General features: G+C 35.0%; 1 protein-coding gene across 4 annotated transcripts; it reads left to right on the top strand.

The window, feature by feature from the left end:
• The first annotated feature begins 6,343 nt into the window (after positions 1–6,343).
• On the top strand, positions 6,344–10,442 carry LOC114282507 (auxin response factor 4). 4 transcript variants are annotated; one of them, XM_028225188.2, is made up of 4 exons: positions 6,344–6,591; positions 7,291–7,616; positions 7,832–7,993; positions 10,058–10,442. In XM_028225188.2, the coding sequence occupies exons 2-4, from the start codon at positions 7,465–7,467 to the stop codon at positions 10,170–10,172; spliced, it is 429 nt and encodes a 142-aa protein (XP_028080989.2). In that variant the 5' UTR covers positions 6,344–6,591; positions 7,291–7,464; the 3' UTR covers positions 10,173–10,442. The 4 variants fall into 4 exon arrangements, 3 of the variants coding, with proteins under 3 accessions (XP_028080989.2, XP_082737136.1, XP_082737140.1); XM_082881010.1 differs by having other exon boundaries at positions 7,130–7,616; XR_014336796.1 differs by having other exon boundaries at positions 6,344–7,616; positions 7,832–8,980.
• Positions 10,443–15,688: the final 5,246 nt, after the last annotated feature.

Raw genomic sequence — 15,688 nt, 5'->3', positions numbered from 1 at the left:
TTTTAATTAATAGCAAACAAGTTAATAACTTTTTAATTTTCTTGACAATTTAAAATTATCTTTTTTAGGATTACCCAAACCCCTACTTAATCTAGTCTCAATTTCACTTCTTTAATCAACTAGAAGTTCCCTAACCAAAAAGAAATTGGACTATAAACCCTTATCTCACTCACCCTTCTAAATTCTAATGGGAAACTTACTATAAGTCCTATACACAAAATTTAAAATTTATTTAATTTCAAAACAAAATACTTGTACCAATTAATCCTATATACTTTTAATTGTTACCAAAAAAATCTTATTTTTTTGAAAAAAAAAAATATTTAAAGACACTCCTACAGCTCACCACTGTTGGACTTTCATTAGACGGTTATCGGAGACTTGCTGGAATATTTAACATCACCGAGAAATCGCTGGAATATCATCGAAAATATACCGGAGTATCACTGGAATGTTCTAAACATCACTGGAAGTTGTTGAAATATCTAGAATATTCGCTGGACATCAAGAATATCGCCAGAGATTCACCGAAATGTCTAGAATATTTTCGAAAAAAGAAGAAGAATAAACTAAGAAATTAAAGTGAAAAAACATAGCAAAATGTGCTAACTATTGATAAACTGAAAGAAGAAAAAAAAACCTAAGAACAACAAACAACAACAATAAAACAAAAAAAAATTATGATATTTTCAATTTTTGTAAGGTTTAAGCAAATAATTTCTAATATTGATCAAACTGAAAAACAAACTTTGAAACTGTAAAATGTTGCAGTTTCAAAGTATGATTCTATTAAGTATCCTTATTAATGAAACTAAAAAACATGTTATGATATTGCAAAATTTTACAATTCTAAAGAACGATTTTATTCAGCACCAAAAAAACTAAAATTGTAAAATTTTATAGTTTTCACCATCTGCAATTAAAACTCGAAAACAACTTTTTCAGAACTTGAAAATTTTCTCCATGACAATAGAAAAATAAAAGTGTATAGTACAAAAAAAGTATTAAAACTGAGAGATCGGAGGAAAGAGGCAAATATAGAGAGATGTTTGTATTTCGACAATTATTTTTTGATTCAGATCTAGCGTAGATCTACTCAGATACATCAAATTTGAGTAGATCTACTCATCTCCTTCTTCGGAAACTTATCTCTTTCACCGTCGGTGAGCATGAAATAAGGAGTTGATACTCGATGGTTGCCCATAAACCCCAATCAATGGTTTTTATCGATCACCGGTGACTATAGATTAGAAAGAGAAAGAAAAAAAAAAGAAGAGGAAGGTGTGGTCGTTGCCGATATCAGGTAAAGAGAGATACAGAGAAGAACCAGGAAGTAAAGAAAGATGAGAAGATAAATGGGTATAGGCTTTTTGGGTCTATTTAAAAAATTTTGAAATTAAATAGAATATACACTTTTTAAAAAGACTTGTAGGTAATTTACCCTTACACTAACTATATTTGAAGCCCAAACATGTGGACCAGACACCAGCCCAAATGAAGGGAAACCATTGTCAATTTTTGGATCAAACCCCCATCTCTCCCCAATTTGTGGTAACTCTTTGAATTTAGCCCAACAACATTGTCGTGTGCCACAGTGTGTTTTAGCCCACAAACATACAATAAAGAAAGCATTTTTATGCCAAACCTGTTTGTATATCCATGACCTTTGAAAAAAATCAAACTATATTAATTCCTGTGTTGTTTCATCCAAAGCTATAAAAGTGGGTTGTTATGTACTACCGCAATATTTCACCCAAACATATTGTTTTTTTATGTAATTTTCCATGTAGCATAGTAAATTTCATTATTTTTTGCAATTAAATTTAAACAAAATTCATCTTGAAACATGATCTTAAACAAAATAATAGTTTTAAGTGCACAAAATTCAATTATATAATCAGATATTAATTTCACATGGGATGGGATTCAATAATTGTATTATGTCCTATCCATGTGAAAGTATTAGTGTCCAATTTTATGATTAAATTATGTATAAATAAAACTAAGTGATTCCATGTCAACCCACCTTGAATATCTTTTTGTTGGTAAGTAAATATTTTTAAAAAAATGATGAAATAATTGTTTAGAAGTGAATTATTAATTGCTTTTTTTTTTTTCTTTTTTTTCCCTGTCTGAAGTTATTTTTTAGTTTCTATCAAAATCTTTCAATTTTTTAGTCTAAAATGCAACTAACAATAAAATAAAAAAACAAAATTAACTTTCTACCATATTTTTTCATCTTTTACTTTCCATCAAATTATAATTTTTATTTCTATGTGTTTTTAGTCTAAATGAAGCTAAACTAAAAATAAAAAGTGAATTTTTAGCTCTTTATTTTTTATTTTTTGGATTTTTTTTTTTACTTTTGTACATTCAAAATTTTGAAAAATTTTAGACTAAAAAATTCTGAGTCAAAAAAAAATAAAAAATTGTACTAATTTTTATATTTATATGTATATATAAAAAAAAAAACTCCGCCGGGGTTGTTAACAACTCCGCCGGTCCCAAGCCCGGGTTAAGGAGGAGGGTTGTGTGTTAGGTAGCCGACAGCCAACACGTAAAAAAGCCGCTCGGATCCCTTATGAAATGAATCCTACTTTGAATCGTTTAAATGCTAGGTCGTTCCCCTCAAGTGACGCGTTGCGCCTGCCTCCGGGTGTTTCGAAAAATGAGTAAGGGGTGCTGCATCGATGCTTGGGTGCGGTGAAAAATGGGCAAAGGTTTCCGCGTTTTTCTGGACGAGCGCGGGTAAAGAAGCTAGTCCAAGACTATAGGTTTAGGATAGCCACTTGGAACATAGGAACCTTAACTGGTAGGATGATGGAATTGGTAGATGTTATGATTAGGAGGAGAGTTAGTATAGCTTGCATACAAGAAACTAAGAGGACGGGAGAGAAAGTTAGGAAAATTGAGGATACTGGTTTTAAACTTTATTATAGTGGTAAGGATAGATGCAAGAATGGGGTATGAATCATAATTGCCAAGGATCTTGTGGAAAGTGTAGTGGCGGTCACTAGGAAAGGAGGTAGGATTATGCTAGTTAAGCTAGTTATTTGAGGGAATATAGTGAACATTATTAGCGCTTACGCCCCTCAAGTAGTGTTAGATGGTCAGACTAAGAGGGATTTTTTGGAGCAAATGGATGAGATCTTACAGGAGATACTCGTAGGAGAGAACCTAGTTATAGGTGGAGATTTTAATGGCCATGTAGGCATAGATAAACTAGGTTATGAATGGGTGCATGGTGGATACGGTTTTGGTGACAGAAATGAGGCTGGAGAGAGAATCTTAGATTTTGCGTTGGCTTCTGACCTGGTGGTGGCCAATACTATGTATAAGAAGAGGGAGGAGCATTTGGTAACCTTTAAGAATGGATTAGTCAAGAGCCAAATAGATTATTTCTTAGTGAAAAAAGTGGACTGCCTAAAATGCAATGATTGTAAGGTGATTCCTGGAGAGAGTCTGGTCTCTCAACATAGGATTTTGGTACTAGATTTATGTTTTGGAGGGAAATACCAAGCTAGGAAGGATGGTGGGCGTCGTAGGACGAGATAGTGTGACCTAAAAGGGGATAAACTGGAAATATTTAAGAATTGAATGGATAAGGAAGATACTTGGAACTTAGAAGGTGATGCTAACACTATGTGGAATTCGATGGCCAATTGTATGAGGAGAATCTCAAGGGAAGTGCTTGGAGAGTCGAAAGGAACGGGACCCAGCTCTAGGGAAACTTGGTAGTGGAGGGAAGAGATTCAAGCGGTAGTTAAGGCAAAAAAAAAGAGTTCTTTAAAAAGTGGCAGAAGAATAGAACTGAGGAAAATCTTAAGAGCTATAGATTGGCTAATAAGGAGGTCAAAAAAGTAGTGAGAGAGACTAAGTTGAAAGTTTATGATGACCTATACACTAGACTAGATAGTAAGGAGTGAGAGAAGAGGGTATACAAATTTGCTAAGATACGGGAGAGGAAAACAAGATATTTTAATCAAGTAAAGTGCATCAAGAGTGAGGATTCTAAGGTATTGGTGAAGGATGACGAGATTAAGGAAAGATGGAAGAATTATTTTGAGAAATTGTTAAATAAGGAACATGGAAGTACGACAATAGGGGAAGAAATAACCAGTAATACGATAAACCAACACTATAGGTTCTATCACAGGATTAGGAACTTTGAAGTGGAGATTGCACTTAAGAAGATGAAATCAAATAAGGCTTTAGGACCTGATGATATCCTTATTGAAGCTTGGAAGTGTTTGAGTAAAAAAGGAGTTGCTTGGTTGACTAGGTTGTTTAGCAAAATTTTGTTGACTAGGAACATGCCAAATGAGTGGAGGAAGAGTATTTTAGTGCCAATCTATAAGAATAAAGGTGATGTCCAGAATTGTAACAACTATAGAGGAATCAAGCTAATGTGTCATATAATAAAAGTGTAGGAGAGGGTGATGGAACGCCGATTGCCAGACATAACAGAGGTGTCAGAGAATCAATTTGGGTTTATGCCTAGTAGGTCAACAATGGAAGTGATCTATCTTTTGAGGAGAGTAATAGAAAAGTATAAAGAAAAGAAAAGAGACATTCATATGGTGTTTATCAACCTTGAGAAAGCATATGACAGAGTGCCCCGAGATATAATATGGTGGGTGTTAGAGAAGAAAGGGGTGACAAAAGGCTACATTAACGTGATTAGGGACATGTATAAAGGGGTGGTGACCACTATTAGATTGCCAACTGGAGAGACAAATGAATTTCCTATCACTGTAGGGTTACACCAAGGATCTACCGCAAGTCCTTATCTTTTTGCTTTAGTTATGGACGAGTTGACGATAAATATTCAGGATGACGTGCCATGGTGTATGCTTTTTGTAGACGATATTGTGTTAGTGGATGAGACTAGAGAAGGAGTTAACACAAAGTTGTAGATTTGGAGAAAAGCTCTTGAATCTAAAGGATTTCGGATAAGCAGAACTAAGACAGAGTATATGGAGTGTAAATTTAGTAACAGTAACAATGAAAGCAAAGGAGAAGTGAAGATTGAGAACCAAGAACTGCCTAAGAGTGAACATTTTCGTTATTTAGGGTCGATTATCACAACAGCAGGAGAGATTGATGCAGATGTGGCCCATAGGATTAAGGCGGGATGGTGTAAGTGGAGAAGTGCGTCTGGGTTATTGTGCGATAAACGAATACCCACTAGACTAAAAGGTAAGTTTTATAGAACGGCTATTAGACCAGCTATGTTGTATGGGACGGAGTGTTGGGCAACCAAGAAACAACATGTAGATAAGATGAGTGTGGCTGAGATGAGGATACTAAGGTGGATGTGTGGTAAGACTAGACAGGACAGGATTAGGAATGAGTGTATTCGGGAATGGGTAGGAGTAGCACCGATAGAAGATAAGTTGAGAGAGAATCGTTTGAGATGGTTTGGTCATATTTAACGGAGACCAACAGCGGCAGTAGTGAAGAGATGCGATGCTGTAACGGTAGATGGAAGTGTTAGGGGACGGGGTAGGCCTAGATTAACGTTGACTAGCGTTATAAATAGAGATATAAATCTACTTAATTTGACTAGTGAAATGGCCTTTGATAGGGCCACGTGGAAAAGAAGGATTCATGTAGCCGACCCCATTTGATGGGATTTAAGGCTTGGTTTGGTTTGGTTTGATTTGGTATATATAAAAAAAAGAACAAGATTATGTTAAAAAAGTTATTATCACTATAAGGAAAAAGGGATACGGTGACTTTTAACTACGTTTTTTGAAACGTCACTATTATTAATATTTAACGGGCGTTTATAAAACGCCGCATATTCTTTTAAACAAAACGACACCGTTTTATAATAGGAGACGTTTAGAAATGCCTTGAAATGCGAGAGCCACACGTGCTCTTTTTGAAACCCTTATTTTGAATCTGAGTTTGTTCTCTCTCTCAACCCTTATACGCACACATCTCTCTCTCAACCCTCTCTAAGCTCCATCGAAGATTTAGATCGAAGCTCCATTTTTGAATCTGTGCCCTTTCTCTCTCTCAACCCTTATACGCACACTTCTCCATCGAAGATTCAGATCGAAGCTCCATCGAAGCGATTTCGAAGCTCCATCGCCAGCACCATCTACATTGGCAAGGTAGCGAGCTCCACTCTCTCTCTCTAGATCTATGAAATCAATGTTTTAAGGCATTCTTACTTGATCCTCATTTGCAGAGATTCAGTGATTTTCAAAAGCTCAAATCTGAACTCTGACCCCTCGATTACTCGCATTTCAAGCTCCAATGACGGCAATAGTCTACTTTGTTTCTAAACTTTCATCGGTACTCTCTCTCTCTCTCTCTATTTGTGGTCTTATTGGCCAAGGCATTGCAAATCAACATGTCAACTCGAGAGTTCCAGAAACATTTCACATCCTTTCTACAAACTGATAGCTTAAAATAATATTGACTAAATAAAATAATGGGAAGGCTTTTAGCATCCTAACGACAGTTAATCTTGAAATTATTAATTCTCTCTCTCTCCGCCTCTTTGTGTGTTTCTCTCTGTATTGGTTTCATTAGATCAGCCACAAATTTGAAGCGTTATTTACAGATTTCAATTTACAGGTAATTTAGATTCCATCACTTTTGGCATTGTTCGCACAATCATCTCTGTTTGTTTGCTGAGAAAAACAGAGGAATGAAAAGTAAAATACATTTGGAATCTTATATATGGTTATTTTCACGTTGAATTTGATTCTTGGAAAATATAAAGAAAAAAGGCAAACGGTTAAAATTTTAAGATGTAAACCTCCTATTTCCTTTTGTTTTCTTAGGAACCAAACATAGTATTGAATTCTGGTTTTGTTTAATTTCTTGAATGAATGATTCTATTAAATTTTTATCTTATTTCATTTTATTTATTTTTTGTATTACAACATTTCTAATGGCTCAGATCATGTTCTATCTAGCTTTCTTCAATGCTTGATTCATTTTCTGGTTCTGGTACTGATGAGATAATTGTAAGATGAATGATCCTGAATTTTCAAATAAGTGATTTGTTTGATTTATCTCACCATTTTCTTGGAATTCTACCCATATGGGCGATACCATGTCTAAATGAATTATTAGTTCAAAACCCAATACTGTCTAAATGAATTTACAGCCTCTGATACAAGCACCCATGGTGGCTTCTATGTTCCTCGTCGTGCTGCCGAAGACTGTTTCCCACCTCTATGAGGTTTTCGCTGTGTGATTTTTGTAGGTAGGTTTGTTTGGACCTCGCGGTTGAGTTTCTGATACACTTGGTGGTATGGTTTGTCTCAGTTGTAGGACTGTAAACAACGAAGACTCTCTCAGGAGCTTGTTGCCAGGGACCTTCATGGAGTGGAATGGAAATTTTGACCTATTTATCGAGGTAATTTGATGGACCTCTGGAGGCTGTATTTGGATCTTGGACTTGCGGAGTAATTTGAATGCCAATTTTCAACCAAGATCTAAATGCAGCCGGAGTGTGGTTTCGTTGAAGAGGAAACTCATAAGATTGAATGTCAATTTTCAAGTCAGCCATGGCGACACCTTATCACTACAGGATGGAGCATCTTTGTGAGTCAAAAGAATCTTGTTTCAGGTGATGCAGTTCTTTTGTTGAGGTACATAGGTTTTTCTGGAATGCTTAAGGTTCTTAAAACCATAAGAACAATTTTCAAATTTTTTGGCAAATTGGGAAAATAATAAAACATTATTGAATTGAGTGCTAAAAGAGGACGAAAATGTTCCATTTCCGTTTTGGTATTAAAATGCTCCAAAATGATTCTCTCATCTAGTAATATGAAGCTCTTTAATTTATGTGTAATGGTCTTTGTAGAGATGAAGGTGGAGAGCTGAGGTTCGGTCTTAGACGAGCTGTTCAACCAAGAAATGGTCTTCCTGATTTAGTTCTCAGTAACCAAATTTATCGAAGCGTTCTTTCTCCCGTGGGCAATGTTGTATCCACCAAGAGCACATTTCATGTTTTCTACTACCCAAGGTATCGCCAACCATAATTTCTTCATCAAAAGGATATCGGTGCATACTAGAACTAAAACTTAGAAAGCTTATGATATATCTTAGTGGTAAACTTGCATCCAACCCAAATGGCTGGCATAGAGCTTTATCAGTAACTGGTTGCAGCACACTTCATGTGAAAATTTGTGGGAAACATTGTGTAAGAGGGTTGTTGCATGTGCGATTATAATAGGTGTCAAAAAAGGTTTTAATAAAAAAAAAGAAAGGAAAGGAAAGTAAGAAAGAAAGATTATGTTTTGTCAATATGCATTTCATCTGGATGTAATGCGCAAAATAGTGTGGATAACTGGTCAAATAAACTTTCGAGCTTTAAAGAAATAAAATTGAAATAGGAAAAGGAAGATTGCATTTGCATTTTATTTCAGTTAATTTGTTAAAGACAGAGGCTATGGCTGCACTAGTGCTAAAATGCTGCTATCAAGTTTATAACATATAATTTGGAACAAATGGGCCTTGATGACAGAGTACTCCAATTTATTTTAGGTATGGCTTTAATTAATGTATCATTTGGGACATAATTCTTGGTTATGTTTTCGTCCTGTTTGAAGGTTTTATAAGGTCTGAAAGTGAAACGAAGTAATAGTATCAATGGAAATAAATTTTTTGTGAAAGCTATTGAGGATATAAATCATCATGAGAAAACAAGAGATGAAAGGAAATTAAAGAATGTCAGGAAGCTAGTTGTAGAAACAAATTGATGAAATTAATAACAAATTATGGAAATAGATGATTCTGATTCAATTTTGTGTCTATCCTCTTGAATTCTCTCGACTCTTTGTATACATATTTAAGGTATTGGTTGTAATGCAAGGTGTTATCAATGCAATTTGTTTTTCTGTTATCTTGCTAGAATGGCTAATGAATTGTTGCTTCTTCTGAGGTTCTTCTATATTCTATGCTCAGCTGGAGATGACATTGCACATTGCTCACTGGACCATGATTTTCATAGGTTTTTTCTATCACCTGTTATTCTCTCCTTACAACCTTTTTATTATTATTATTTTTAAAGATCCTAAAACTTGTATCAGCCAACTTTAAACTCGGGAATTTCTTCCTTTCAAACCTCCATAGCTCTGTAAGAATAAATCAAGTTGTTGCAACTGCCACTATAAACACCATCACTACTATCCTCTTGGGAAGTCGTTATCTCTAGCAGGGTTAGGTTGAATTTTGGCCCATTGGGAGCAGGACTTTGTCCTATTAGTGTTTCTCTCCCTCTCTCTCTCTCTCTCTCTCTCTCTCTCTCACACACACACACACACACACACATTCAGTAGTGGCCATCAATAATTAGAAACTGACCAATAGGCATGGCAACTTTTTCCCTTTTTAATTTCTCCTTTTTTGGGTAAGGCTTTTTGATTTCTCTATTTCTTCCAACGGGGGAAACGGCCACCAAAATGAATTATTTGTTTGAGTATTGAATTTATGTTATTCTCTCACTATGTCTGCCTTGAATTTATTCACTATGTCTGCTTGATGATCCTTCATTGCGACAATTGAGTACTAAAATGGTTACAGAGGATAGGGTAGGGAGAAAGAGAGTGTAGGGTAGGTGTAAGGAGGAGATGAGAAGTTCAGGATGGGATTAAGGTTGGAATAGGGGTGTATTGCAATAAAGTATAAAATTTTAAATTGTTTTAAAAAGTAGATGCTCAGCTCCTCCCTCACTAGGATTGCAAAACAAACCAAGACATTTTGAGCTTGATGCCTAGGTTTAGTATATTTTAATTTTTGTTATGTATTCATAGTAAATTTAAACAATTTAGTATTCAACTCAGTAAATATATGTATGTATTGTAAAAGAAAATTAATTTACTTGTGTTTGACTTGTAAAAGCTCATTTAAGATTGATTTATGTAAATATGCATATGCTTGAACATGTTTTGAAATTTGTTAAGTTTTTAAGTTAAACAACTTATAACTTAGCCAGCTCATTTTTGAGTTTGAGTTTATTTGTTTCACAATATGTAGTTATCATTGAATCTTCTTATGGCTTGGATTTGACATTATCTTTCATTCTTAGGTTGTTTTTGACATTGGCATCGACTTTGTTCCACTACAAGCAAAGAATGCAGGTTGTTTTTCACTTTTTCTACTGCTGGGACATTTGCTACTATTTTGGGAACAGTCGGAGCTGATTTTTTTGTTGAATTAGTGGGGTTCATTCTAGGGATTTTTATATTTTTTTGCTGCTCTATTCTGGAACTTATATTCTACATGTGAGAGAGTCAATTTGTGTTTTAAGACAATTCTAATTGGCTTCTATATTAGATTGTTGTTGGATGGTGTGAAACTGTGCATGAGATGGCTGCTTGGTTTTTTGGAATTGAATTTGTTGGATTTTTTTTTATGAAGGATGTTGTATTAAGTGCTATTATAGATGTGAGGGAACTGTAATTAAAGAAATATTTGTCTATACAAAGTTTTATTCATTATTCCTATTTTAAACAGGTATTTTTTTAAAAGTTAATCTCACAGAATTTGTAGTTTAAAAAAAAAAAAAATGAATCTATTGAGGCGTTTTTCAAACGCCGCTATAGTTATATTTTAAAGTAACAAAAAAGCTATTACGACGTTTTTGAAGCGTCGTTGAATACCCGTGTGACATCATTTACATATTTAGCGTCATTTTAATGCCGCCTATACTAATGTCACGACGTTTTTAAAGTGCCATAAACCTATAGCGACGGCCACGTTGTCGGCGTTTGGTGGTAAGCGTCACAAAATGAATTAGTGGCGTTTTTCAGACATATAGCGGCGTTTTTAAAACGCCTCTAAAATTCTTTTTTCCAGCAGTGTATTCTACAGCATTACTAAACCAATTTATTCATACTTCATTGAAAGTAATAGGTTGAATTCCACTACGTCAATCAATGTTGTAATTTATATCACAAAAGTGACTTTGTATTATTTTCTCAAAAAAAAAAAAAAATCCAAACAAGAATGTTCACTATAATGGTTCCAGTTTAGACTTGACCCATTTCATACTTTTAGATCCGGAATTTTGTGTCTTTAATTGTTGTTCATGCCATTTTATCATCTTGTTGATAGTTGAGTTGTTGATCGTGTTTCAAACAAGTTGGGAGTTAGTTTTTCAAAAGAGTTGTTGTATGTTTCACTTCTGGTTCGCTCGAGTGATGATTTGGTCGCTCGAGTGGTCTTTGAGATATCTCAGCACTTTTGCAGGTCTGTAAAACTTCTGAGAATGAGTGATCTTCATTCGAGCGGCCTTTTCTTCGCTCGAGCAGTCTTTTGCAGGTTTGAACTTCTAGGAGGGGGTCATTGTGCGCTGGAGCGATGTTTTAGTCACTCGAGCGGTGTCACTTATTGTGTTCGACGCTCGAGCGATTGTTTGTTCGCTTGAGCGATCTATGCATATATCAGTTCGGGAAAAAATAGTTTTTCTCACTCTTTCACTTTCTTTCTCTTTCTCTCTCTAAAACACCTCTAACCCTAATTTCTTTCCATTCTCTCTCTAGTTCTTGCTTAAAACCTCAAATATACCGTCACCCATTAATTTCTCAACCATAGTTCCTTGGAGAAAAAGGTAGAGTTCGTCAAAAGTTTCGTTTTAATCAGAGTGGATCTCGTTTTCAATCTTATCAAACGTCCACTCTTGCACTCTTCACCTTATACTCTTAAGGTAGGGATTTCTTTAGTCTTTAGAATGATTTTTAGTTTAGTTATCTACTTTTTAAAAATGTTTAGTGATTTGGGGATTTTAGATTAAATCTAGGTTTTGATTTTAAAATGTAAAAGAGGGATTTTTCAAATAAATTCTTGAGAAAGGTTATGGAAGTATGTATATTGTTGGGTTGTGTTGGAAACTCCTTCCTTAAATGTGATTTTGAAAATAAAGGAGGTTTTATTTGAAAAATCATTGATGTTGATTTAAGAAAAAAAAGGAAATGATGTTGGGTTTTGAAAAGATATAGAAAATGTATCTGTTGAAGATGAGAGTGGAATTAGATATTTATTATCGCTCCCATTTTGCAATTTACAAGATTTTATTTGTTGTTGAAAAATTATCTACTGAGTAGAAATATCTATTTTGGGCTATCTGTGGAGGATAGTTTTAATTGTTGTAGAAATTACATGAGGATTAAGTTAAATTCAAACTAATTACTCATACATCTTGCATCGAGCATTTTTTACACTTGAATATTTCAAATGTATTGTTTTTTGGGAAAAAAGGGTGTATATATTGGTGAATCTAGTTAGAGGGTATGGTTGTGGTTTATATTGTTGGCTTGTGTGTCCATGGTGAAAGTCCAGGAATCCGCGCGGTTAAGTGCCGACCCTTCCAATTAGTACCGGTAAAATGGCTTTGATAGTGCTTGCATAGCCTATTCGCAGACAAGTACCTAAAGATTCTCAATGTTTTGTATCCACTGCCCTATTTTTTGATATAAAAGTGTATTTTTCATGAATTAAAATATATTGATATTGCCAATTCATTGCTTTGAGATGGAAAAGTATAATGTTTTGGCAAATGACATGCATATGCATCTACCTTATGACTTCGTTAAGATTCATACATAGTGTTAAAGTATCTCTATTTGGCTTTACCTCACCCTATATAGAAAACGACCTTTTAGGTGTTGATAATATGCCTCCACCAAGGACTTAACTTGGAAGGATCGTGGAGCTGAAGGCTCATTTTCGTTTCTTTTGTTGTAATTATATTTTGTACAAACCTTGGGCTTTTTAATTGTTTTGGACTTGATCCATCTTATTGTAACCAAGTAATGTCTTAGAAAGATGTAGCCATCAGGGCATAAACTCATATGTATTACCTTGTATTTCAGTTCACTCATATATGGCATATGCTATAGATTCAAGATTTAAGATTTATGAATGTAAACTCGCATATGTTATCTTTTGTACAGTAAAGGAATATAAATGAAAGGTTAATGTTTCGCATGCCTATGTTCTCTATTGGATATCATGAGATGGGTTGTCGTTATTATTTTGGGGCATTATAACTTGGTATCAGAGCTACTGAGAGTTTGAATATTTTGGGATCGTGAGACATGATTTTTACCACAATGGGTTTATCTTCCTAGATAATGTTAGAAGTAGACCTGGTATGCTATGTGATAACATGTTTATATGACAAGATGAGTATGGGATTTGGTTTCTAAGATATTGATTGGATCTACGAGTTTCTAGAAGTCCCATTAGAAGAGCACTTGATCACTGCTTATTCTAACTGGAACTCTTGCAATGTTGTGGAACAATTAATTATTTGGGAAGGAAATTTATTTGTGATTACGTGACTTGGTGCTTATGTGAAATGAATTAATTGTTGTCCACTATATTAGGACATAAATGAGTTAGCTTCGGCACATTTATAAATGTGCTAAATTATTGTGTAACCTTTACTAGAATGTCAGGACGAGGACATGGTGGTGGTAGGTGTGGCAGGCCTAGGCAATAGGAGATGCCAATACTGGATGAAATTCTGGCACAAGAGAAGAAAGTAGACTAGGCCAACGTGACCGAGCCAGCAGGTCAGCAAGCTATGAGCGCCTTAGCCTGTGAAATGGCAGGAGCTTTGCAGGAATCCATGGACATTCTTAAGGTTGAGAATCAAGTCTATGCCCATGTTGCAAAAATAGAGCCATCATTTCTAAAGAGGGAGTTCTTCTAGTCGAATCTAGATAAGTTTTTAGGGGATTCGAAAGAGCCACTGAAGGTTGACTAGTGGCTCGAGTAGATGATGAAGACGTTCAATATGCTTGGCATTGAGGATGATGGTTTGAGGGTGACCTTGACATCTTTCCAAATAAAAGAAGATGTGGGTTAGTGGTAGAAGTATGTGTGAGGGCGAATTGGGGTGACTTGGAAGGCCTTTGTCAATGCTTAAGTTTTTTCCACCCATTGCCAAGAAGAAGTTGAGAGACCAGTTTATGAAGCTTAAGTAGCTACATACGTCGGTAGCCGAGTTTGAAATTGTTTTCACTAGTTTATCGACTTTTGTACCGAAACTTGTGGCAATGAAAAAACGCCATTACTTCGAGTTTGAGAGGAGGTTGAGGACCAGACTCCTTTTTAAGGTGGTCGGGTCAATGATTAGGGATTACAACCATCTTATGGAGTCGACGGCCCACTTAGAGATTGTGATTCAAGCAGAGGAAGAGTGGATAAGGGGTTCCAGGAAGAGGAGTCATGATTTTTAGGGGGACACTGAGGACAACAAACAGCAAAGGGGTTCCACCCTACAACAGTCCCAGGCTACACAGTTTAGATCCGCATTTCCTGTGCCGAGTTCAAGTTTGGGAGAGGTAACTATGGTGTGAGCTTCAAATGTAGTTTGTTAAGCCATAAGTCTTCACTTTACCTGCAGAGGGGAGGAAGGCAACAGTCTGTACCGCCTTTAGCTCATCCTCAGAGCCAGAGTCAAAGGAGGGGTCAGCTGCCTATCTGTTATTAGTATAGGCAGTCGAGGCACTTGAGGAGGTTTTGTTTCACGCCCCAAAATTTGGACAGTTAAATATTAAATTAGGACTAAATCCCAACCAATATTCCATCATCTAAATCCATAGGGTGAAACAAAATCTAAATGTTTTCACCTCAATCTGGTTTAAGTAAATTTCAATGCTCAAAAAAAATTACAAGAGATAAAAAAAATAAAAAAAATAAAAAAAATAAAAATTAACAAAATGTTAACCAAATCATCCATCATAAATTCATAACTATCAAATACCTTCAACATTAAAGTAGCAACAAATAGTCAAAATAACTTAAACAATGTAAAGTTAGAAAATAACCCACAATTCCAAATTATCAAAACACTAAGGTCATAAATAAATAAATAAACTAATATCAATCCTAATCTCAAGAAAGCAAAAGAAGTCCGAGAGACATGTCCTATAACCATAGTTATTTCTTATCACCACTGTAGTCTCAACTAATCTTGCAAAGGAAGCTTGTCTACGCTCAAACAGAATGCACCCGAGATGCGAAGAGACAAAACGGGTCAGTATACAAGTATATTGGCATGAGTACAAGATTTGACACCCACGTGTCCACTAGATACAAACAGAAGTACATTTAATTCTTATTACGGGACAAGACAACTAGCTCCATCCATACCGAGACGAGGGGTAGTTTCCCGAGATACAATGATATTTAGTTTCTTGCTCATACACAAGTAAATACAAATTGAGTATATAAAATAAATAAATAAAATATAGTGGGTCAGCCTTGCATAAAAAATTAGTAAGACCCATCATTCTGCAAAAAAAAGTTAAGTTAGTATAATTTAATCATAAGTAAATTACTAAAGAGGTATAAAAACGCACTGTTCTATGCTTAAATCATTCAAATTGACCAAAACTCATAAAACAAAAGTTGTACATAATGAAATTTCCTAAAAGGTAGCATAGAAGAATATAGTAGAAACTAAACAAGTTGAGAGAAAAAACTTGATAGAAAAACCTAGATGGAAATTGACCGAAAAACCTAAAACTGAAAACGAAAAGAAACTACCCTAAGATGACTTTCTTCGGAAAAGTTCAAAATACAAAAAGTGTTCAAAATAAAGTTTTACTTCAATTTATACAAAATCAATGAAAATGAGCTCGTTTCATGGTTTAAAACAGTATCTAAAATCTGCACTGCTAAAATGAATAAAAACTATTGTAACCAA

The sequence above is a fragment of the Camellia sinensis genome, chromosome 1, assembly GCF_055761805.1.
Source record: "Camellia sinensis isolate YWXY chromosome 1, ASM5576180v1, whole genome shotgun sequence".
NCBI classification, from domain to species: Eukaryota; Viridiplantae; Streptophyta; class Magnoliopsida; order Ericales; family Theaceae; genus Camellia; species Camellia sinensis.
This window is presented reverse-complemented; position numbering and strand designations above follow the sequence as displayed.

Coding starts and splice junctions, on each gene's coding strand:
- LOC114282507 (XM_028225188.2), top strand. CDS start 7,465: ATGCAGCCGGAGTGTGGTTTCGTTGAAGAGGAAACTCATAAGATTGAA. Junction 7,617..7,831: donor GATGCAGTTCTTTTGTTGAG/GTACATAGGTTT, acceptor TGGTCTTTGTAG/AGATGAAGGTGGAGAGCTGA. Junction 7,994..10,057: donor CATGTTTTCTACTACCCAAG/GTATCGCCAACC, acceptor TTTCATTCTTAG/GTTGTTTTTGACATTGGCAT.